This window comes from Bubalus kerabau, chromosome 18 (genome assembly GCF_029407905.1).
Source record: "Bubalus kerabau isolate K-KA32 ecotype Philippines breed swamp buffalo chromosome 18, PCC_UOA_SB_1v2, whole genome shotgun sequence".
NCBI classification, from domain to species: domain Eukaryota; kingdom Metazoa; phylum Chordata; class Mammalia; order Artiodactyla; family Bovidae; genus Bubalus; species Bubalus kerabau.
This window is the reverse complement of record NC_073641.1, coordinates 35316442-35339750: the sequence shown is the minus strand read 5'-3', so window position 1 is coordinate 35339750 and position 23309 is coordinate 35316442. Positions and strand designations below refer to the sequence as shown.

The window sequence follows — 23309 nt, the reverse complement described above, 5'->3', positions numbered from 1 at the left end:
ATGGTCTAGTGGTTTCCCCTACTTTCTTCAATTTAAGTCTGAATTTGGCAACGATCTGAGCCACAGTCAGCTCCTGGTCTTGTTTTTGCTGACTGTATAGAGCTTCTCCATCTTTGGCTGCAAAGAATATAAGCAATCTGATTTCAGTATTGACCTTCTGGTGATGTCCATGTGTAGAGTCTTCTCTTGTGTTGTTGGAAGAGGGTGTTTGCTATGACCAGTGTGTTCTCTTGACAAAACTCTGTTAGCCTTTGCCCTGCTTCATGTTATACCCCAAGACCAAATTTGCCTGTTACTCCAGGTATCTCTTGACTTCCTACTTTTGCATTCCAGTCCCCTGTAATGAAAAGGACATCCTTTTTGGGTGTTAGTTCTAGAGGGTCTTATAGGTCTTCATAGCACCATTCAACTTCAGCTTCTTCAGCATTACTGGTCAGGGATAGACTTGGATTACCGTGATATTGAACGGTTTGCCTTGAAAACAGAGATCATTCTGTCATTTTTGTGATTGCATCTAAGTACTGCATTTGGACTCTTTTGTTGACTATGATGGCTACTCTATTTCTTCTAAGGGATTCTTTTGCCCACAGTAGTAGATACAATGGTCATCTGAATTAAGTTCACCCGTTCTAGTCCATTTTAGTTCACTGATTCCTAAAATGTCGATGTTCACTCTTGCCATCTCCTGTTTGACCACTTCCAATTTGCCTTGATTCATGGACCTAACATTCCAGGTTCCTATGCAATATTGTTCTTTGCAGCATTGGACTTTACTTCCATCACCAGTCACACCCACAACTGGATGTTGTTTTTGCTTTGGCTCCATCCCTTCATTCTTTCTGGAGTTATTTCTCCACTGATCTCCAGTAACATATTGGGAACCTACTGACCTGGGGAGTTCATCTTTCAGAGTCCTATCTTTTTGTGTTTTCATACTGTTCATGGGGTTCTCAAGGCAAGAATACTGAAGTGGTTTGCAATTCATTCCCTTCTCTAGTGGGCCATATTTTGTCAGAACTCTCCACCATGACCCGTCCATCTTGGGTGGCCCTACACCACATGGCTCATAGTTTCATTGAGTTAGACAAGGCTGTGGTCCTCATTCCCAGTTTACAATGTCCATGATCCCAGTTTACAGATGTGGAAATTGAAGTACAAGCAGGTAAAATGATTTTTCCAAGTCACACAGCTAGTAAAGGGTGAAGCTGGAATGTGATAAAAAGAGTCTTGGAAATTGGTGTCAGGGTGAACCCCTCTAAGATTAGGGTTTAGACAAAGGTTCAGCTGTGGTATGTGTTTCATGTGGCCACTCTACCTAATTTCCACCAATCAATGATAAGGGAGGCTCTTTGCTGGTTGCCAGGGTGGGTGAAGAGTAATAGTGGCGATGGATATGTGAAGAAGTATCAGATAAGATCTTGTGTGAGTGAATTTATACTTGTGGAGAATGTCTTGTAGTTCTGGGTGGCTCAGCCCACGTTCTGTTACAACTCTTTGCCCCATATTCTGAAATTGTCTTGTGGGATACTGTAGCTATTAGGTACATATGGTTACTTAAAATTAAAAACTTAATTTTTCTGATAGACTAGTGGCTAGTGGCTTGTGGCCACTAAGGCTAGTGGCTACCATATTGGCCAGTGCAGATATAGAGCATTTCCATCATTGCAGAAAGTTCTATTGGAACTGTCATTTGACATAAAATAACCTGCCAAAGAGGTCAACTAAACCGTATCTCTTGCCTTCTTGCTTTGTTTCATGTGTGTTAATGCTTTGGAATAATTCCGACTCCATTAAGAATTTAATCAAAGCCATTACCCCAAAATACACCTATGCAATTATACACAGAAACTTGCATATAACTTAGGTGGGATCACAGCCTCTCTGTGTTAGTTACCCATTAGTGCATAGCAAATTACCTTAAAGCTTAGTGGCTTAAAACAACATGGATTTATTATCTCATATAGTTTTGTGGTTCAGGAATCCAGGAGTGGTTTAGCTTAGTGATTTTGACCCAGGACTCTGGTTAGATTGTACTGGAGTGAGCAGATTTAGCAAATAAAAATACGAGATGTTCAGTTAATTTGGAATTTTAGAAAAACAATAAATAATTCTTTAGTAGAAGTGTGTCCCATGCAATAATCAGAACACACTTTCACTGAAAAAATACTCATTGCTCGCCTGAAATTCAAATTTCATTGGGCATTCTGTATTTTATCTCATAATCCAGTCAATGTGTCAACTTGACTTCAATCATCTGAAGGCTTTGCCTGGGGCTCATGGATTCATTTCCACGATGGCTCCTTAACGAACCTAGCAAGTTAGCTCTGGTTGTTTGTAGAAGGAATCAGTTCTTGGCCACATGGATCTCTTTTTGGGCGGCTTGAGCATCCTTATGTTGGCAGCTGGCTTCCTCCACAGTGGGTGATTCAAGAGAGGGCAGTACCATTTACGACCTTGCCTTGAAAGTCACACACTGTAACTTTCTGAACCTTTGTATTGATTGCATAGGACATTTCTATTCACTGTGGGAAGAGGGTTACAGGAACACCAGGAGACAAGAATCATTTGGAGCCATCCTGGAGGCTGGATCCATCCTCTGGAAATTATACACAGATGTCATAGAGTATAAATTTCATGAGGGTAGACTTTTTGTACTTTTTTTCCTCATAGTTGTAGCCCCAGTGGCTATAACAGTGCCTTATACATTTATAGGCACTCAATAAATATTTGTTCAATGCATGAATAAATAAGACTCTGGTCTAAAATCTCTGACCTAAAAGACTCCTTTGGTTCCTAAAATGTTTGGTGGAAATGAAAGATATTTTCTCAAGAACTTGAGGATGAAGGGCTTAGAATATAGATTAGAGGAATTTATAAGGAGACACGTCAATTTAGTAAGTGTTGCTGTTGTTTGCGAAAAGAATCCTAGGACTTGTTGGAAAACTGAGGATTTTTGAAGAAGGAACTGACGTTCTGTTTCTAGATTGCTGTGCTAATCTATAGATTGTAGACTTGAACTGCAACACTTCCAGTCTCCAGGCAACCCTGCTTACTTCAGATTGGGCCCCACAATCCGAACTGGCAAGAGCCAGTTCCTTAATATCCTGTAACTGTTTGTCCTGAGATCAGTGGTTTTTGTATACTGACAGACTCCTAGTTTTTCTCAAGTCTGGAGTCAAGAGGAGATTCTGCTAGCAACCAAGGACCTCTCTGTCAGTCCCTAACAGGTTTTTCCTCCAATTGCCTGGCTTGTCCCTATACTTGTGCTACTAAATATAAAAGGTATGTAGTTATGATACCCCCTAGATTTTCTCAAATTGTTAATGTACAGTGTTAAATACATTGCACCCTTAAAGCTATCAGTTTAACTTTATTTCAGAAATCTGAACAAAGGGCCAGATCATACTTGAGCTCAGTGTTTTAAATTCAAATGTTCACAAGACAAAAATAATAGCAAAAAATAAGGCTGCTAATGAACGACTGTGATAGTGGTGGTATTATGAGTCCTGGACTCTGTGTCAGAAGTTTCTTTGTCTGAACGTGACTTCCTGTACATAGCTTTTCAGGTGTGCTTTGTGAAAAAGAGTGAAGAGTTACGATCCAGATGCCATGAAGCATGTTAACACATATGTACTTGCATACACACAATTCAAAGAGAGGAATGCTCTAGGATAAACATGGAAAGGAGATAGTGAGATTTAATACAATGTCAGGAAGGGTCTTTTGTAGAAAAGTCCCTGGGGCCCAATCTCGACACATAAATTACAAAGGAAGAGCAGACAGGTTAAAGTTTGTCATAAGACTGTTTCTTAGAAAGAAAATAGCCTGAGTAGCAAGTCAAAACTGGCAAAGATATGAAAAGGGGCTGTGAGCTGAAAGTAGCAGTAGTCCTCTTCTCAGTGGCAGCAGAATTGTTTGACGTTCTTTCATTTTTTTGGTATCTGTTGGGATGTAAGTTTCCACTGAAGGCCGTCCTGTGCAAAGGCCGTGTGGCTGTCACCACTCACATCACAGGTTGTTCCTAATGTGAACTGGTGAGTGTGGTTTTTGCCAACAGAAGCCACCAGGGAGTCTGGAGGGTAAGGGATATACCACTACCTCAAGATCCCCACCCTGGGCACCACCTCTTTCCTCAAGATATTACAAGTTTGTGAGTTGTGAGGATGAAGACAGGAGTCAGTTATAGAAAAAGCCTAGCAGTTTATTTCCTGATGGTTTACAGATGGACACTTATCTCTTTACACCTTCTCAGGAGGGTCTGCGTGGCAGCTTCAGCTGCTCTCTGGACACTGATACAGGGGTCCTGTCGAAGTGCTTGGAGCCCTGAAATGGGAAGAAGAGCAATGTCCACTGAGGGAAGAAAGCCAAAGCCCAAGCTTTGCAGTGCAGGGAAGCCTCCACTAAGGATCAGAGCTACATGGGGCTCAGGTCTCTGGGCTCACATTTTGCCCTAATGGTTAGGATTTGGATCCACAAATTTAGAAACTATTTTTACATTGAAATAAGGTAAGAGAAGACGCTGACCTTGGGACCAGTAGGTTTACAAACAATCGAAAACTTGAAGTCTGCTGGGATTGGTGCCTGCAATGGGATGGAGCTGGGGGTCACCTTACACTCTGGAGAAAGTCCAGTATATGGGGAGCATCAGAGACCACTGATGATGGGGTACACTATGATTTTACAGCTGATGTGGAACTTGGAGTGGCTTTAGTTTCTCTTTCTCTAAGAATATAACAGGGCTCTGGACAGAAACTAGGGTTGGTACTCACGTGTGGTCAGCTGTTCTCTGTCTACTAGCTCCACATATTGGTAGGTCAAATTGAGAACAATGGCATCTAAAATAAACAAGAAGAAAAGTTACTATTTGCTATACAGGAATTGGCCACAAAAAGTCAGGGCAGACTCTGCACCTGGTCAGAAATTAAGTGGTCTGAATAGTGAATGAACAAGCTAGGCTCCCCTTGCACCTCCAGGATGATGTGTATGGAGTCTTGAGTGCTGTGACTGGAAGCAGTTGCTTGCCCACCATGTTACTGGGAAAACTCACTATCTCCTCCAAGGGAGTGGCGCGAGTTGTCAGGGTTTTAAACATATATGGCCCCTGTCTTCCAAAAATTTACAACGTAGTTAGGGGGCTATGGTTTTTCCAGTAGTCATGTACGAATGTGAGAGTTGGACCATAAAGAAAGCTGAGCACCGAAGAATTGATGCTATTGAAATGTGGAGCTGAAGAAGACTCTTGAAAGTCTCTTGGATGGCAAGGAGATCAAACCAGTCAATCCTAAAGGAAAACAACCCTGAATATTCATTGGAAGGACTGATGCTGAAGCTGAAGCTCCAATACTTTGGCCACCTGATGTGAACAGCTGACTCATTGGAAAAGACCCTGATGCTGGGAAAGACTGAGGGCAGGAGGAGAAGGGGGTGACAGAGGATGAGATGGTTGGGTGGCATCACCAACTCAATGCACATGAGTTTGAGCAAACTGCAGGAAATAGTGAAGGACAGGGAAGTCTGTCATGCTGCAGTTCATGGGCTCACAAAGAGTTGGACACATTTTAATGACTGAACAACAACAAAAAGGGGATCCTCTATAGGATCCAATAAGGGATCCTTAGGGTCCTGGCTTCTCTGGTGGCTCAGACAGTAAAGAGTCTGCCTGCAGTGTGAGAGACTCAGGTTCGATCCCTGGGTCGGGAATATCCCCTGGAGAAGGAAATGGCAACCCACTCCAGTATTCTTGCCTGGAAAATGCCATGGATGGAGGAGTCCAGCAGGCTACAGTCCATGGAGTCGCAAAGAGTCAGATACGACTGAGCGACTTCACTTTCTTTCTTTCTTTAAGGTGGCCAACCCAGTGGGCCTATTCATTGTAGGCCTGATTAGATGGAATGGGTTTCATGATAAGACTTAATCCTCAGTGATTCACTTACTTTACTATTTTATAGATCAAACAAAGAGGCAACACAGAGTGAAATTTCACAACAAAGAGTGAAATTAAGTGAATTGCCCAGAATCACCGAGCAGAGCCGAGGTCCGCTGGCCCCCAAGCCCCCATACACTTTTCACTAGTTATCACGTTGCTGCTAAAGCTCTCAGCTTGAACTGAGTTTAGAAGGCTGACTATGGTTTATGCTAATGGGTGATACAAAGGAAAACAATTTGGCAGGGGCTGCAGGCTTGGATCAAAGACCTGGGGAAAAGAGGGAACAGTGACTTGGAACCAGAAGAAGCAGGAAGGACCCAAATAGGGAGAATGGTCTGATGGAAAGAGAATGAGTGTTGGGAATTCAGAAGCTGCTACTGTAAGTTTGCAAAGAAAACAGGTTCTTTTGAGGGAAGATGTTGTAACACATAAAATGAATTTTCTGGCTTATTATTATTATTTTTTTGGTCATACCAATCATACTGGTCTTCCCAGGTGGCACTTGTGGTAAAGAACCCACCTGCCAATGCAGGAGACCTAAGAGACATGAGTTTGATCCCTGTCTTCCCTGTGGGGAAGATCCCCTGGAGGAGGGCGTGGCAACCCACTCCAGTATTCTTGCCTGGAGAAGCCTATGGGCAGAGGAGCCTGGCAGGCTACAGACCACAGGGTTGCAAAGAGTCAGATATGACTGAAGCAACAGCACACAATCATACCAGCATTCATGCTCGGGTAGCTTCCAGGCAAAGCAAAACAGGATGGCAAGGAGCGGACCTGAGAGTGGAGAGAGTGGACGCGGCCTCACCTGTGAGTTTGATGGCTGCACTCCTGATGGTCTCCCAGCTGCTGCTGAAGAACGTGAATGAGTGTGTGTGGAGGATCCATAGGATTTCTTGGTTTCTCTTCGACTGGAAGAGATTTGTGTTACAAAGAGGGCAACTGAAAGTGGGAGGGATGGGTGGGCAAGGGAAGGACTGGGAGTTTGGGATTAGCAGATGCAAATGAGTATATACAGAACGGATAAACATCAAGGTCCTACTGTATAGCACAGGGAACTATAGTCAATATCCTGTGATAAACCAGAATGGAAAAGAACATGAAAAAGAATAAGTATGTATAACTGAGTTATTTGGCTGTTGAGCGGAAATTAACACAACCCTGTAAATCAACTATACTTCAATAAATTAAAAAAAAAAAAAAAAGAAGGCAACTGAGAAGTGACCCTTTAAGAAATTCAGCATCCTATAGGCCCCACGAACAGACATCAAAAGACCAGTGAGCATGCATACAGCCGTTAGTTGTTCTATTGGAAGGTGTCTTACGGCTATTTCATTCTAAATTTAATCAGGGTGGCACTGGAGCTTATAGGACTAGTCAACAGATGTTTCAGGAATCAAGAGCAGATTCCAGCTGGAACTTGGGGACAGAGTAGAGGGTGATGTGGCAGGATATCCAGTATCACTGTTCTTCCCAGATGGTTCTGGCTCTAGCTGGGATTCTTTGCTATGTGCTTTGCCTTCTGGGATTTGCCTGGACTCTTGGCCTGAATTTTTGGAAGCAGCACCTATCGCACACTCACCAGCTTCATGCAGAACTGCCTGTAGAAATCCCTGGCCCTTGGTAGATCCTGACCATCCAGGAGATGGTCTAATACCCCATAGAGTTCCTGGAGGCCCAGAAAAGGAATGCAGATGATCAGGACATCACGGCAAGCCTGGAAAACAGAGTTTTCTGTGTCACAGTGCATAATGCTAGTTCCGCTTCCAGAAGGGAAGGCAGGCTTATTGGTGTGTTGGGAAAAGAGCAGTAAAGACTAATGCAAGGGCTGGACAGTCAGTGCTACCACCTTCCCAGTTTCAAAGATGGAAGTGCAAACTCAGGAAGTGGTGGCCAAAAAAGAACCCAGGATGGGATAACTGGTTTTCAGGTTCATTTGAGACTGGTGTCTTCAGATATGGCTTCTGGTTCAGCCAGACCAGGCTTCCTGGCACCTCTTGGCTACGGGCAGAGGAAGAGGTGCAGCTGTCTCTGCAAGGGCCACTTACAGTTCCAATCTTGGGATTGGGGTCCCAGAGGTGGAGAAGGAATGAAATCATGCTCTTTTTTATTTCTTCAGCAAAAAAAATCTTCCACCTTCTTCCTGTTAGGGATGCCAGATTCTCAAATAAGAGGATGGCAGTCAGCCTCACATCATCCTGCTCCTGTGATGACAGATGCATGTCTTGGGTGAGTCCCCGACATGGCCATTCCCAGCTGGAAACCCCCCAGCCCACTATGCCCCTTCCCATTCAGTAAAGGAGGCTGGAGTCCAGGCGCTGGAGCTCGCTTGTCACAGCCCCTGTGTGTTTCAAGAATGCCCTTCCTTTCCCAGTATCTCTCCACCCACGCAACCCGAGTTTAGAGCTGGAGACTTGGTTTCTGACTTTGAGGAACTAATGAGGAAATATGACCACAGGAATAATAAACAGGGAATGCTGGTGGGAGAAGGCCAGGGAGGGTTCTTGTTTATTCTGTATTTTATACATATTAGTCTGATTGCATCATTAGCCTGGAGTTATGGGGCCTCTGATCTAAACTGCTCAAGGTCTAGGACGCTTCTCCAAGATCCCATACACTTTCCAAAGGGATTACAGAAAGCTCAGAAATTTGAGCTTTGGGTCTCAGAGAGAGAGAGAGAGAGAGAGGATAAACAAGAAAGTGCTTAGCCTCACTGTTTTATATATGAAGTTATAGAGCTCCCTTGCTTACTGTCCAGGATGGTTGGCAATGCTTTTTAAAAGGCAAAAGATTTATGCGACCTCAACAGGTGGCGGAGAAAGATGGCCTTCTATTATCTCAGACACTTTGTTGATATGGTTTAGAGTTCTAACAAACTCTGATGAATTTTCTTGAGGTTTTCTTTTTTCTTTCTTTTTCTTGAGGGAGTTGGGTATCCAGAAAACTAGTCTAAAATGCCTATAGGAAGGCAGAGGGATGAGGGGAAAGGTCATTCCAGGTAACAGTATTATTTAGATTAGCAACAAACAAGAACCAATAAAAAAGCATTCCCATGGACATGAGGGGAAGAAGACAGAAAAATTAACTTTGATGGCAAAATAAAATGTGTGTGAGAAGTGGGCATATAAACAACAACATTATGAAAAAGGACGCTGATAAAGATCTACCATAAAAAAATAAAGATGGCTTGTTGGGAAAAGGCTAGAAAAGTTAAATACATGAGATGTGACCTTGTAGAATGGAAATGGAAGTAGACATGTTCTTTAAATGTACTAGAAGTAAGGTCAAGGTATATTTTAAAAAGATCTCCTTTTAGAAAGAGAAGCAACCCAATGACAAAGTATCCAAAAGCTAGAGAGTTATTTTCTTAAAAAAAAAAAGAAACCATTTGAATTTTTAAAAATCAAAGACCTAAAGATAGGTCGAGGAGGAATTAACCAATTGGGAGGATGAGAAAGCAGAAAAGAGAAGCCTAGAAGTGTCTTGGGTGCTGGGAGAAGTATTAAAGTTTAATTTCCTGTTATAGAGAGTGACGTGAGCATTGGGTGCTGGTATGGGAAATAGTGAGCAGGGCCTGGAGCATGGGACAGCAGCTGTATTTTCTACAATTTTTTCAAAGTGTCACCATATTTCTGGATTTTCAAGAAAGTATTTGAATAGTGAAGAAAAGAAAGAGAGAATTTGGAGATTACAGAATTGTATGTTTTACCTATAGAAAAATATAGGGGCAAAGTATCATAATTTATTTGCAGAAAGAGAGAATTGCGTGCATTTAGTTGTGTCCAACTCTTCACCATCTTATGGACAGTAGCCCACCAGGCTTTTCTGTCTATGGGATTCTCCAGTCGACAATACTGGGGTGGGTTGCCATGCCGTCCTCCAGGGGATTTTCCCAGCCCAGGGATCAAACCTGCATCTCTTAAGTCTACTACATTGGCAGGCAGATTCTTTACCACTAGCACCACCTGGGAAGCCCCCAAAAGAGCATTACAGGACTGTAAAGAACATGTCGTTATTAAGACTCAATTTTTGTCAAATTTTATGCAAATTTGATGAGGTTGATACCTACTAGAAAGGAAAAAGTTCTAACCTAACAACCAGAAAGACTTTAGATTTTTTTCTTTTGCAGTAAAACTGAGAAACATTCTTTTGACCATAAAACTTGTAGACAGACTTGTGATTATTGAAGGCTCAGATCCAAGAGTGTTACTATCACTGAATCAACAACAGTCCAGGAAACCTAACAGGTGGGTCTCTCTCGGGCTGACTTCAGCTCTTTGTTGTTAAAGATTGTTTCAAATCTGTGTAGTGAAGAAAAGAACATCTTTGTTATTTTAAAGAAGATACTGAGTTGAATGAAAGCCCATGAAGTATTTTTTGAGTACAAAATGAGAATGAAAAGTAACACTAATACATTGGAGAAAGTAACACTAATACCAGCAGAAAGCTGCTTTCAAAGGTCAGGTTTAGACTCACACAAAAGAAATGGAAACACACAAAACTGGTGGACTATGGACTGAGGGCATGTATTACAAACTGAAATCTGGAGGTCGGGGTGGTTAATAAACCTCTGAAGAGTCAGGAAGAAAGGGTAAGATTAAAAAAAAAACTGGAGTGAATAAATAGGAAAAAATTGGACTTGAGAGGTGATTTTTCTTCAGATTCTATTCAATACTTCTCAGGCTTCATTTAGAGATACAACCCAGTCACTGGCTTGTAAAATATAAGGAGCTAAAAAATTAGGTTTATGGTGAATAATGAAGGAAATAAAGACTTTTCATTCTGGAGACTATCAGGTGAACAGGTAATTTAATAAAGCCTTAATGTTTAAGAAGGATGCACTTGAGGAGCCAGCCAAGAGTTTCCATCTCCTCCAATCACACAACAGGAGCAGACAGGTTTAGATGATAAAAAATAGGTTTATGTTAGATGTGAAATAGATTTTTATATTAATGACAGTGAATAAACCAAGAAGAAATAATAAAATCTAGTTTCCCAGAAGGTATAAAGAAAAATGACCGTCCTTTGCCTAGGATCATTGACTAATCTTTTCTGAAATGAGGGCTGTAAACCACATCAGGGGTTGACAAAATTTTTCCTTAAAAGACCAAACGCTGAATAATTTAGACTCTGCAGGCCACATGGTTTCTGTAACAACTAATCAGCTCTGCAGATGAAGTGTAAAGGCTGCCATAGATAATATGTAACCAATGAGCACGGATGTGTTCCATTAGCACTACATTTGCAAAAAGATGTTCTGGGTCGAATTTGGCCCATGAGCCATGGGGCAGTTTAATGACTCCTGGGTGAAATGAACTACGCAAGCATTTTAAGTCTTTGAAATCGTGCACGTGGAAAAGATAGTGTTGGCGGCATCGACATCTAGCCCTGTAATGAGTACTGTCATCATCTGTGTTCCCCCAACAGCAAACGTTGAGGTAAGGATTTAAGTGTAAGGGATTTACATGGGAGGTGAGCCCAGGAAGCAAGATGGACAAGAGAGCAAAGCTACGAAAGGGAGTATAAGTGGGTACGGCAGATGGACACCAAACAGGTCTGCTGCAAGCACCGCCTGAACCTCTTTCTGTTCCCTCACTTCTGGGGAGGGAACATTCCTGAACAGGTTCACTTACATCTTCAAAGAAGGTTCTTGTTTGCAGCACTATTTCTTTGAAGTAGAAGCTCACGTCTCTGTCTGTGAGCAGATCCAGGATCTTTTTTAGAGCCTTCAAGCTTTCACAGACGACCTCAGTGCGGGCCAGGTGATAGAGGCCTCTGATGACAGATTCTAATATTATCTGCTTGTGCTTCTTCACCTATTTTGAAATAAGGTCTCTTAATCTCAAAAACTGTTCTATGTGTATCTGGAATAGGGTAGGAGACCCCAGACAAGAGGACTGACATTCTGTTAGGGTCACGGATTCTTCAACACAAGAGCCACTACTTCAGCAACTTATTTGGATTTTCACTTAATTTCTGAAATTAACACACATGGTTACCCCATGTGTAACCATGGGGTGTGGGTTACTAAATAATTATTTTAAAACTCTACTTGTGTCCATGCATGCTCAGTTGGGTCCAGTTCCTTGCAACCCCATGGACTGTAGCCCACCAGGCTCCTTCTTCTCCATGGGATTTTCCAGGCAAGAATAATGGTGTGGGTTGCCATTTCCTTCTCCAGGGGATCTTCCCAACCCATGGATGGAACCTGTCTCCTGTGTCTCTTGCATTGGCAGATGGATTCTTTTTTTTCTTTTAACCACTGAGCCACTTGAGAAGCCCCTAACTCTATTTAGATGAACTACTTTTTGTCCCTCCCCCAACCCCTTTTACCTTGTGAGGGGCTCCAGAAGCTGTATTACCAAGACCCCGGATGGCCATTTGCCTCAGGATGGGGTTGGAGTCCCAAGCACTCTGATCCATCAGGACAAGCACATCCCGTAGTTTCCCGTGCTTCCAAAGGACTGGCTCCTTCATGAGCTGAAAATGACACACTTCTCCCCTTTAGTTGAGGGAAGGGCCTCCCTTCAGGAGAGTTCTGAAGGCATCACAGCTATGATGAAAGGGTAGGGCCCCAGCTGCTTGTGGAGCAGAGGAAAAAGCCTTGGGTGAATATGCAAATTTGGCAGGAACTAAGCTCTAGCAGTAAGCAACCCACAGGTCAAGGTTATGAGCTGATGAGAACCAAAACACCTAGTTAAGAATATATGTGCACGTGCTTAGTTGCTCAGTTGTGTCTGACTCTTTGCGACCTCATGGAATAAAACCCGCCAGGCTCCTCTGTCCATAGAGATTCTCCGGGCAAGAATACTAGAGTGGGTTGCAATGCCCTCCTCCAGGGCATCTTCCTAATCCACAAATCGAACTGGGGTCTCCTGAATTGCAGGCAGATTCTTTACCAGCTGAGCTACCAGGGAAGCCCAGTTAAGAAGATAATTCTAATCTAAATGGGAAAATAGAGCATGGAAAACAGGAGTAACTGATGATGTTATTTCTCTGGACTGGCTGGGCCAGCCTTTATCCCAGGGTGTGGAAGGACTGTAGTATTGATCTATTTGTTGGTTATATTTTGTTTTGTCCTTTGCAGGTTAAGTCTCTATCCTTCTCTGCTTTGGAAATTGATGTCTACAGACCAGAGGGGAGGAAGAGGATGAGGCTGGGTTCTTTTTCCTCTCTCTCTCTCTTCTCAGGTACTGTATCTCTGGCAGTCATTGGGCCTCTCCACTCCCAAAGCTTCTGGTGAAGGTCCCTCTTCCGTGGCTCTGGTTCCCATTGAACTCCTGAGAGAGACACCCCATGGGACCCAACGAGCCTCCTGGGATGGCTTGCCTCAGAGAAGAAAGCTGTGCCCGTTACCCGGTAGTTCTCCGAGGAGGAGGTGAGGGATGGGAGGAGTTGTTCTGTGATGTCCAGTATGATTCCATGTTGCCACATGGCCATGCTCCTAGAAAACCAAGGCTCTCATTGTAGCGGAGACTTTTTTCTTTCTAAACAATGGAAGACACTTTAGTCTATTTCTCTATCAGGAAAATCAATAATTTTAAAAAGGGATGTTAACAAGGAAAGAGCACCAAGCCTTAAACTTTATAGCACCCTATCTAAGTGCCTGACTAAAGTGTTCAGTTCAGTCACTCAGTCGTGTCCAACTCGTTGCGACCGCATGGACTGCAGCCCGCCAGGCCTTCCTCTCCATCACCAACTCCGGGAGTTTACTTAAACTCTAAAGTGTAGTTTGCCTAAAACTGTTAATTTGTATCGCTATTTTTTGAGGAATTGCTGAGTTTGGAGCTGATCCTACCATGTCTTCCCAACCCCCTTTGCTCTTTCGTCTGTTTTTTTCTTTTTTCTCCTTGACTCTAAGTCCTTGGTGACTCAATGGCTTTCAGTGAAGTTGCCTGCACTGCATTTTCACTTTATTTTCAGTTTTTTCTTTGGTATCTAGTTTTGGAGTATCTGAACATTACCTGGCCAGTGCACAGACTCCTATGTGGTGGGTATTGGGGCTGCTGAGGAGGGTCCACACGTTGTCTCCCTCGTCAGATTCTTTGGTCAGCCCTTCTCTCATGGCCTGGGCCTGCACACACTTCAGAGTTGTAGTCGAGAGCCTGAAAGAGACAGTTGGCATCACAAAAGTAAGTCATCACCATGCAGGGAATTGTGAATCCCCCAAGTCCATAATCCATAATAAATACCATCGAGTTGTCTGTATTCTGTATTTTCACATATTATATCTTGGGGCTCTATATTGACATGTATGAATCTGGTTACTTATAATCACTACATTCTACAGAATAAATACAGCACATTTTGTTTGTTTAAAAAAAAATGTTCCCCATAATGCTCCCTTACTTCTGGATGAATGGAGGCTGTGCAAGAAAAACACAGGCAGCCTTGATCTCACACTTTGGTTTTGGGGCCAAAGGGGATATTGACATGTCCTGAAGTCAGTCAATAATTCCCCCAAATCTTAACCTCTTCTGAGGAAATCAAGCCCTGAAGATAGAAAGTGTGAAATACTGTATTTTAGTGGTTCAAACACAGCACCTTGGAAACCAGGATGCATCTCCCAATTGATAGTGCATTCCAGTTGTTGGCCAAACAGTAGTTGTGATGCAGTCTCTATTGATTGTGTCTACAATTCGTGTACACAAACAGATTTAAGTATGGCTCTTTGAGCTGTCACTGGAGGAGGACCTGGCCACCCACTCCAGTAACCTTGCCTGGAGGATCCCATGGACAGAAGAGCCGGGCAGGCTACAGTCCATAGGATTGCAAAGAGAGGGACACGACTGATGTGACTTAGCATGCACACATGCATGCTTAGAGCTGTAGGTATTTTAGTTAAGTTACATGTATGTATGTACATGTGCTGAGCCTAACTGCTTCCTTGGTGGCTCAGATGGTAAAGAACCTGCCTGCAATGCAGGAGACCCATATTCAGTCCCTGAGTTGTGAAGATCCCCTAGAGAAGGGAATGGCAACCTACTGTAGTATTCTTGCCTAGAGAATTCCATGTACAGAGGAACCTGGTGGGCTACACAGTCCATGGGGTCACAGAGAGTCAGATGGGACTGTGTGACTGAGTGCATGGGCCTGCACGGGCAAGCAAGCAGACCCAACCCCCCACCCCACCCCACATGCACGCTCACTGAGTCTAATTGCTCTTTAAAATGCCTTTTAATAGGTTGATTTGACTTTGGAACAAAAAGTTAGGCAAGAGAACAGGGAAGCAAAGCAATGTGTTACAGGATAAAAATCTATACTTAATAATCCTCAAAGGGCTCTATGGAGCAATATAAAATATGGATTTAATAGTTTAAGAAAGCACTAATTTATGACTTAATTGGGACTTTTTTTTAAAACTTTTTCAATGGTTCATGAAATAATATTGGTTCTTTCGATTGGTGAAGTCTTAGATTTGAGGAAATATGATATTTATTTTTATTTTTCTTCTTTCCTTATATGGTGTATATGTGTATACTCGTGTTGGACTCTTTGTGATCCCATGGACTGGGGTCCCCCAGGACCCTCAGTCCATAGTATTTTCCAAGCAAGAATACTGGAGTGGGTTCCATTTCCTTCTCCAGGGGATCTTCCCGACCTAGGGATTGAACCTGCATCTCTTGCATTGGCAGTCTCCTTTGTTGGGAGACAGATTCTTTACCACTAGTGCCACCTGCCTTGACTATTACAGAATTCCAACTTTCCTTGAAAGGTTTCAAGGAAAGAAGACAAAGGAAGTGGATGGGGCACTCTAGAGAAGAGGATGTTGCTGCTTATAAGACTGTTCTGGACAACAGCGCCTGGGTACCAGTTCCGGGAAGAAGGGCTATGAGGCTCAGGGATGGAGGGCCCTTGTTTCTAAATGGGTAGTTGAGGCCATGCCAGGCCCTTTTCTGGAGTCTTGGGTCAGGATGTCTCCAGAAGGCCCTTCTGACTGGCCGTTTACCTGCAGGGGTCAGCTATCTGCTGCCGCTCCCCCTGCGGCATCACCCGCCGCCGGCGGCTGAGGGCGGAGGTGGGCATCTTCTGACCGAGAGTGCAGCTGACCAGCTTCAGGAGAAGCGCGAACAGCTCCGGGTACAGGCTCGCGACAGGGGTGCCCGTCGACACCACTTCATACACGGAACAGGCCACCTGCGGGGAGGAAGGGTCTCATGTCAGGTGGGGCTGACCTTCCAGGCTGTTTTCCCTCCACAGGATTGCTTCCCAGGCGGACTACACTTGTGGTAAAAGCACACAGAAAGGGGAGAAAATGGAGGGTTTGTTTTTCTGGAAACTTCTCAACTCAGACTGTGTTTTTCTCTCAGGGCTCCCATGTGGGGTGACTCCAAAGTCTAGTTGGCACCGTCAGGTTAGGCTTAGGGTCTTTTGACAACAATTAGATGTCTTAAAGGATAATTTGGAAACACAGAGGCACAGATTTTCCTTGGGCTGGTGAGAAATTGGCTTCTAAATATGATCAGCCGCAAAGTCATTGCCATACCACTGCCATGATTGTCCAGTATAAACTGGAGTCGATTTAAAACCAGAGTCTAAGAGGGGAAGAAGCGTGATTAATGCTGCACCACCCACTGCCAGGTGGGAACAAGCTCAGATGTGTGACGGGTTGTCCAACTCACAGATATTGCCTCTATCCTGGCTAGGTCATCTTCTAACTCGTTCTTCAGTTTGTCGACTAAGGCTCGCAAGAGTTTGCCACTGGAGGCTGGGTTCTCAGCCAGAGATTTCCACAGTGTCTTTGTGTCTCTAGGGAAGGAAGGCAGGAAGCTGATGAGGCTCAACTCCTTGGGAGATGAGCTTTTCCATTGGATCCACTCTAAAACCACATTATGACTAATCACAATCACAGGGACGAGTGGACATGCCAACCTGCCTGGGGATAATAAGCATACTTTATTTAACAATCTAGCATTTGGGCCTTGGGTTGCTGAGGTTTGTTAATATCCATCAAGACAGAAACCTCTCATATAGATTCATTCTCAGCAACCAGAAAGGGGGGAAATAATCACTTTCTGCTGCTGCTGCTGCTAAGTCGCTTCAGTCGTGTCCGACTCTGTGCGACCCCAGAGATGGCAGCCCACCAGGCTCCCCCGGTCCTGGGATTCTCCAGGCAAGAACACTGGAGTGGGTTGCCATTTCCTTCTCCAATGCACGAAAGTGAAAAGTGAAAGTGAAGTCTCTCAGTCGTGTCCGACTCCTAGCAACCCCATGGACTGCAGCCCACTAGGCTCCTCCGTCCATGGGATTTTCCAGGCAAGAGTACTGGAATGGGGTGCCATTACCTTCTCTGAATCACTTTCTAAAACTCACTTACTCTTATTTTAAATATATATATATATATACACACATACACACACATATATACATATATATATACCTAAAATTCGCATCATCCAATGAGGACATATATTTGAAAAATACTTGGAAAACCATTACCTGTGATTCAAGCACCGTTTCTGAAATTAGTCAGGTGAGATGTTTTCAACTTTTGCTTGCTATCTTTCTCTCAAACCAGAGATTCTTCCCCAGTGCCTTACAGAGGGGTCTTCCCTGGGAAAATGGACCACCTTAGTTTGAATCTACCTGTCAAATGGCAGAGGCTTCTGTAAAAGGTTGGCAACAACTGCGTCCATGTGAAAGCTGGCTATCTGAGAGATGGCTTCTAGCATAAACTGAAAACTTTCCTCCTTTTGTCTGAGGACCGGCATGTGATGGTAAATTATGCCCAAGATCTCCAACAGCTAAAAAGAAAAAGCCAATTCAATCACTCAATCATCATTTTTCCTTGACATGGTTGGCTTAGGTCATGTACGGTCAGCAAGTTGTGGATGGTGATTGATGAAATAGAAATAATGTTAAGGAGGTGATTGATTCTATACATGGCCTATCTCTTGCTCAGGACAATTATTGATAGATTAGGCATTTATTCTTCAATCAGTTTAGCAAACATTTAGTAAAGGCAGCATTATGCCAGGTGCTGAGTTAGGCATTGTGGGGAATTTACCAGGGTTGCATAAGATGTAGCTGTTTCTCAAATGGAATGAGTCATCTCATAAAGGACTTCAGCTGTACACCCAAAGGCTTGTGCACAAAATTGTGTATGACAAATGGTGTACAAGAGATTCACGGGATGGATAGGGGAATCCAGAAGTAACTGAGGTCACCGTGGAGGGACATCTGGTCTGGGTCTCAAAGGATATATACCAATTCCAAAAGGCAAGGTGGAGATGGCGAGGAAAGGAATCCTCATCAGAAGGAACAAGACAGGTAAAAATGCAAATAGAACACAGAGGGTTCAGAGAGCAGTGAAACTAATCTATCCTCCACTATTGGATACATGTCATTATACACCTGTCAACACCAAAACTAAAAGCTCTAATGTGAACTGTGGACTTTGGGTGATTATAGGATGGGTCAATGTAGGTTCATCGATTGTAGCAAACGTAACCTGAGGTGAGGGATGTTGGAAGTGTGGAGATAGGAGGTGTACTGAAACTCTGTAACTTCTGCTCAGTTTTGCTGTGAACCTAATGGCTTTAAAAAGTACTGCAGTACTGCTGCTGCTAAGTCGCTTCAGTCGTGTCCGACTCTGTGCGACCCCATAGACGGCAGCCCACCAGGCTCCCCGGTCCCTGGGATTCTCCAGGCAAGAACACTGGAGTGGGTTGCCATTTCCTTCTCCAATGCATGAGAGTGAAAAGTGAAAGTGAAGTCGCTCAGTCTTGTTCAACCCTCAGCGACTCCATGGACTGCAGCCTTCCAGGCTCCTCCGTCCATGGGATTTTCCAGGCATGAGTAATGGAGTGGGGTGCCATTGCCTTCTAAAATCTATATAAAAACTACACGAAAGCCTGGTAGAAGCAGATGTAGGAAAGCTTTATGGAATAGGAGAATGGTTCAGTTTGGAGCACAGAAAAAATGAAGGTGAGAAAAAAGAGGAGGATAACTTGATAGACAAGACAAAGCTGAATCCGAAAGGGCATTGAGGGCCACATTTCTGAGTTTGGATGTTAGTCTGTGTGCAACAGGGAATTATATCATGCATTTGGATTTTTGACATGGATTAGAACATGTCTCTATGCGAAAGCAACTTGCGTCCAGTAGATATTTCTCTTTCTTATTTTGGATAGACATTTTTAGGTTAAATATAACATTTTTCATAGAATTTTAATTCCTTTATCATAAATATCCTGCAAGCCTGATTATCACACAGTCCCATACTAGTGATTCTTGGAAAACATTTAGGTCCCTAGCCTTTACCTAGCATGTGAACAACTTCCCCTTTTATGTTTAACACACAAACACATGGGTATTCTAAATTTATTAACCTTTCATTCTCCCATGATTGGCCTAGGGCCTGCCACAGTATATACTCAATAAATGTTTTTGAAAACAAACGAACAGTTGGACAGTAATTAGAACAGAGGTCATTTGTAAAAGTCATGCTTTGGAGAATTCTTTAATTTAGGATGATTAACTCTGGGCTCTGGGGTCCATGACTTCTTCCTCCTGTTACTCTTGGGAAGGAAGTCTTTCTGGGTTAAAAATTCTTTTCCTCATCATTGATCTCTGAATTGCTAATATTTTGATTCTGACTTTAGGAGAGAGAGAAGAAAGCATATCCATTTGGAGCTCTTAACCAGACTTTCTGAATTTAAATCCAATCTCTCTGCTTAATTCTGTAGTTGGGAGAAAGGATTGAGGACTTTTCTTTCAGTCAGTTCCTCAAGGATAGCCTTCTTTATCAGAAAATACCTAAAGGATGTTAAAGAGCAGCTCACAGGGTGGCAGTGGAGTTAGAAAACGCACCTGGCCATCTCAAAGGTTCACGAGATCGCTCTTATGCTTGTAGATCTTACAACCCAGTTTTGCACACCCCACATGCTTCTGGTTCAGATATTCTTCCTCTGGCCAGAGAGTGGCAGCTTAGAAAGTGCTCATCATCACAGACTAGAGAGGCAATTGAGTCAGGCGAGACAGGCCCTCCGCCTGAGCCTGGTTGCTCATACACAACTTGGGTCTCTGTTGAGGCCTCCTGAGGCTGTGTATACTCTTGCCTGTGACTCATCAGAGGACCAACTGAGGAGTGATGACCTGCTTCTGGTACTGGCATTTCAGAAGTGCTAGAATCGTGCTCAGTTGTCAGACTGGCTGTCAGTTCACCTGGTCTTCCAGAGTAGCTCCCTGCTCCTTCAAGGCAGTGATCATCCAGATGCCACAGGCCTTTGTACATGGGGGGTTGAGGCTCTCCAGACCATCCAGGGTTTCCTCCAGGAACACGAGCATTTCTTCACTGGGGATGAGTTTACTGACAATCTGAGAAAGGACCCAGAAAGACTCATGTCACCAATCCCTCCTTCATATCTGGACCCAGAAAGACTCATGTCACCAACCCCTCACTTCATATCTGGACCCAGAAAGACTCACGTAACCAAGCCCCTCACTTCCTATCTGGACACCCAAAACATGCTGTCCTTTGTTTTACGATATTAGAAACCACTGGGCTTTCCAAAGAGTTAGCGTATGACTGAGGCCATAGAAACTAGAGAAAATACTAAAATAGGACATAGACATGGCCTTTCAGTCTAAGTAAAACTTTCCTTGAAGTTGCTTTCTAGAAATCATTTCATATTTATTAAATTTTAGGTCTGCCAAGGCAATTTCCCCTCCAAACCTGAATTTACAACATGCCCCATAATGGAAAAATAATGCATAAATGCAATTTAAATGTTGTCAAGTACTTTCATATACATTTCATCTATCATAGAAATGTATTGTGTCTGCCAAAGAGTAGCTAGGAGCTAGGCTTGAGGATTCAGGAAATCTATCACATGTACTAAGTGCCTGGCTAAATAGCCTGTGCCTCACAGTATTCAAATGGAGGGTGAATTAAGATGAACCCTGTCTTTTGCTTTTGTGTGTTTCAATATTGAGTAGTCAATAAAAAGGTCAAGAAAATAAGACTTTGTAATTTTGGTCTCTTGACAATAATTATATAGAATGTTTGATTGTATATGTCTCTGTGTATGTGCGAATGAAAAGGCAAGCAGGGTAAGTGAAAAGTTAGCAGTCTGAATAAATTCCAGAAGCATTATCTGGGGCTTTAACCAAACAAGAAGGTCATGGTTTTGAGTTTGTGGGTATGAAAACATTCCTATTCACAACTGAATTCCCTCTGTATTAAATGGCCCAGTGATGTGTGTAGAACAATCTTTGAGAGGACATGAATTCTTTTTCATGAGTAGCTGCCTGTCCTAGCTGGATTCTGAGTTACCATGGCTCCAAGATCAAGGCCTAGACTCATGTGTCTGTTCTTTGGAGCACCAAATGTCTGCCTGGGTCCAAGCTCAACAGTTACGTGTTTTTTTCTTTCTCATATTGGGATGATACTGGCTTAGGAATAAAGGAAGGAAGGGAACTCATGTTTTTGACACTTATTGCGCATCAGACACTGTCTTAGGCATTGGACCTGTTTTCCCTCCCTGTGCCCCCATGAGTTTCTGTCCTGTATACTCATCACTTTCTTGTCCCTGCTGTCGCCTCCTTAGTCCAAGCCACCTGAGCTCGCACATGGATTCTTACAGTTTCCTCCAAACTGACCTCACTAGTTTCACTCTTGCCAGCCTATAGTCTAGTTTCATCATGGCAGCCAGGTGACCCTTCAGAAATAAAGTTGTATCACATTCTTCCTCATAGAATCACTGCTTGCCCATAAGGAGATTTTTCAAGTTAGGAAAAATGCTTTGTTCTCAAGAAAGTTCCCTTCTCTCTGTTATTGTCATGATGACCAATTTTGTTGTTTACCGCCCTCAGTGGGTAATTACCATAGTACACATATAAATCCACAATGTCTGCATTAGGAATAATGCTGTCTCACACAAGTTGTACATTTCACACCTGCCACATTGTATGTAGTGGTTTTGACTCTTCTGTTCAAATCCCTCTGCTGGTTTTTGATTTTTATTAGAGTGAAACCAAGGCTCTTATTAAGGCCTGGAAGGCACTTCAATCTGCTCTGGGCTATCTCTTGGATCTCAGGACCCACTTCTTTCTCCACCTCAGGGCCTTTGCACATACTGTTACCCCCTTTGCCTGGAATGTTCTTTCCAGATATCTTTGTGGTTCTCTCTTTCAGAGTTGTGATCCCAGGGGATCTGCACCCACCTTACTCTTTATTCCCCTCCTTGACTTTGTGTTTCTCACTTATCACTACCTGACATCATATTTATTTGGCTGCTCCATCCACTAGGACGTGAACTCAGTGAGGGCAGGCATTTCTATCCTAAGACCCTGGAAAATAGTCTGGCACGTGGTAGAAGCACAGGGCACATGAGGTGAATGAATAAGTGACTGAATAAATGAATGAATTGATTGACCAATTCTCATAGCAGCTCTGAGACGGAGGTTATGCATTTTTTTAAGATGAGGAAATGGATCACATAGTGCATGCACTTCAAGGGGTGCACACAGAATACATCTGATGGACTCCAATGCCCTGTTTCTCTCATTTTACCCTACTTCCTCCTTCACCTGGAGAGGACTGCGTGGTTCCCTAGGTTTCCCAGAGTTTGAAATGAGATTAGCAGGGGTTGCTTATATACATGGACCCAGATTTAATGAGTGGACAAAGTCTTTTATTTTGCTAGAATGGCTAGACTGTTTGCCCTCTTTGGTAGAGGTGCGTACACAGCTGGCTCATTTGAAAATCAACCCAGAATCATCCTTATGTCCCTTGATCAGTCCTCCATATCTATTACCTTTGCTATTTTGGAGGAAATCTTGATCTGGACCTGCACATCATCACATTGCAGCCCTTCCTGCAAATCCTGTAGTCTTTCCACTTCCAGGTGAACACCTACAATCAATAAAGGGTGACATGGGAGTTCAAAGAGCTGATAGGGGTTGAAGAGGCTGTCTATATTTTAACGTGACACTAATTCAGCTGCTGGATGCCTTTCACAAACGCACGAAAGCCTCTCTGATGAGCATAAGAGCAAACACTGATTGAGGAGTTTCAGCATGCTAAAAGCATGCTAAATACTCTGATCTCATTTATTACTCCTAGAGATCATCTGAGGTTATTTGCAGTTGAGAAAACTGACACAGAGAGATGTAAAGTCATTTGGCCAGGTCATGCAGGGGGTGAGAATGGAAGGTTGGAACTTGACCCTGGTCGACACCACTGCCCAGGCTCTTACTACTCTGCTGTACTGCTGGCTCCATTGGAGTTCTATCCTGCAGTGAACGTCTGTTGAGGGGAATGGTAAGGTAACCATTGTAATCATTGAAATTGTGTGATTGTTGATAGTGAATGTGAAGTCGTGTCTGACTCTTACCGACCCCATGGACTGCAGCCTACCAGGCTCCTCCGTCCATGGGATTT

General features: G+C 43.3%; 1 protein-coding gene across 1 annotated transcript in view; it reads right to left on the bottom strand.

Moving 5' to 3' along the window:
• Positions 1 to 4180: 4180 nt before the first annotated feature.
• MROH2B (maestro heat like repeat family member 2B) overlaps positions 4181 to 23309 on the bottom strand; it is a 76427-nt gene continuing 57298 nt past the window's right edge. Inside the window, exons 29-42 of the mRNA XM_055555317.1 lie at positions 22684 to 22781; positions 20090 to 20242; positions 17510 to 17667; positions 16546 to 16672; positions 15873 to 16060; positions 13888 to 14028; positions 13253 to 13367; positions 12257 to 12403; positions 11557 to 11739; positions 7972 to 8127; positions 7506 to 7640; positions 6732 to 6834; positions 4770 to 4835; positions 4181 to 4323 (exon numbers count right to left, since the gene is read on the bottom strand). Coding sequence (XP_055411292.1) covers positions 4217 to 4323; positions 4770 to 4835; positions 6732 to 6834; positions 7506 to 7640; positions 7972 to 8127; positions 11557 to 11739; positions 12257 to 12403; positions 13253 to 13367; positions 13888 to 14028; positions 15873 to 16060; positions 16546 to 16672; positions 17510 to 17667; positions 20090 to 20242; positions 22684 to 22781 — 1877 coding nt within the window. The 3' untranslated portion in view covers positions 4181 to 4216. The remainder of the gene's footprint in view (positions 4324 to 4769; positions 4836 to 6731; positions 6835 to 7505; positions 7641 to 7971; positions 8128 to 11556; positions 11740 to 12256; positions 12404 to 13252; positions 13368 to 13887; positions 14029 to 15872; positions 16061 to 16545; positions 16673 to 17509; positions 17668 to 20089; positions 20243 to 22683; positions 22782 to 23309) is intronic.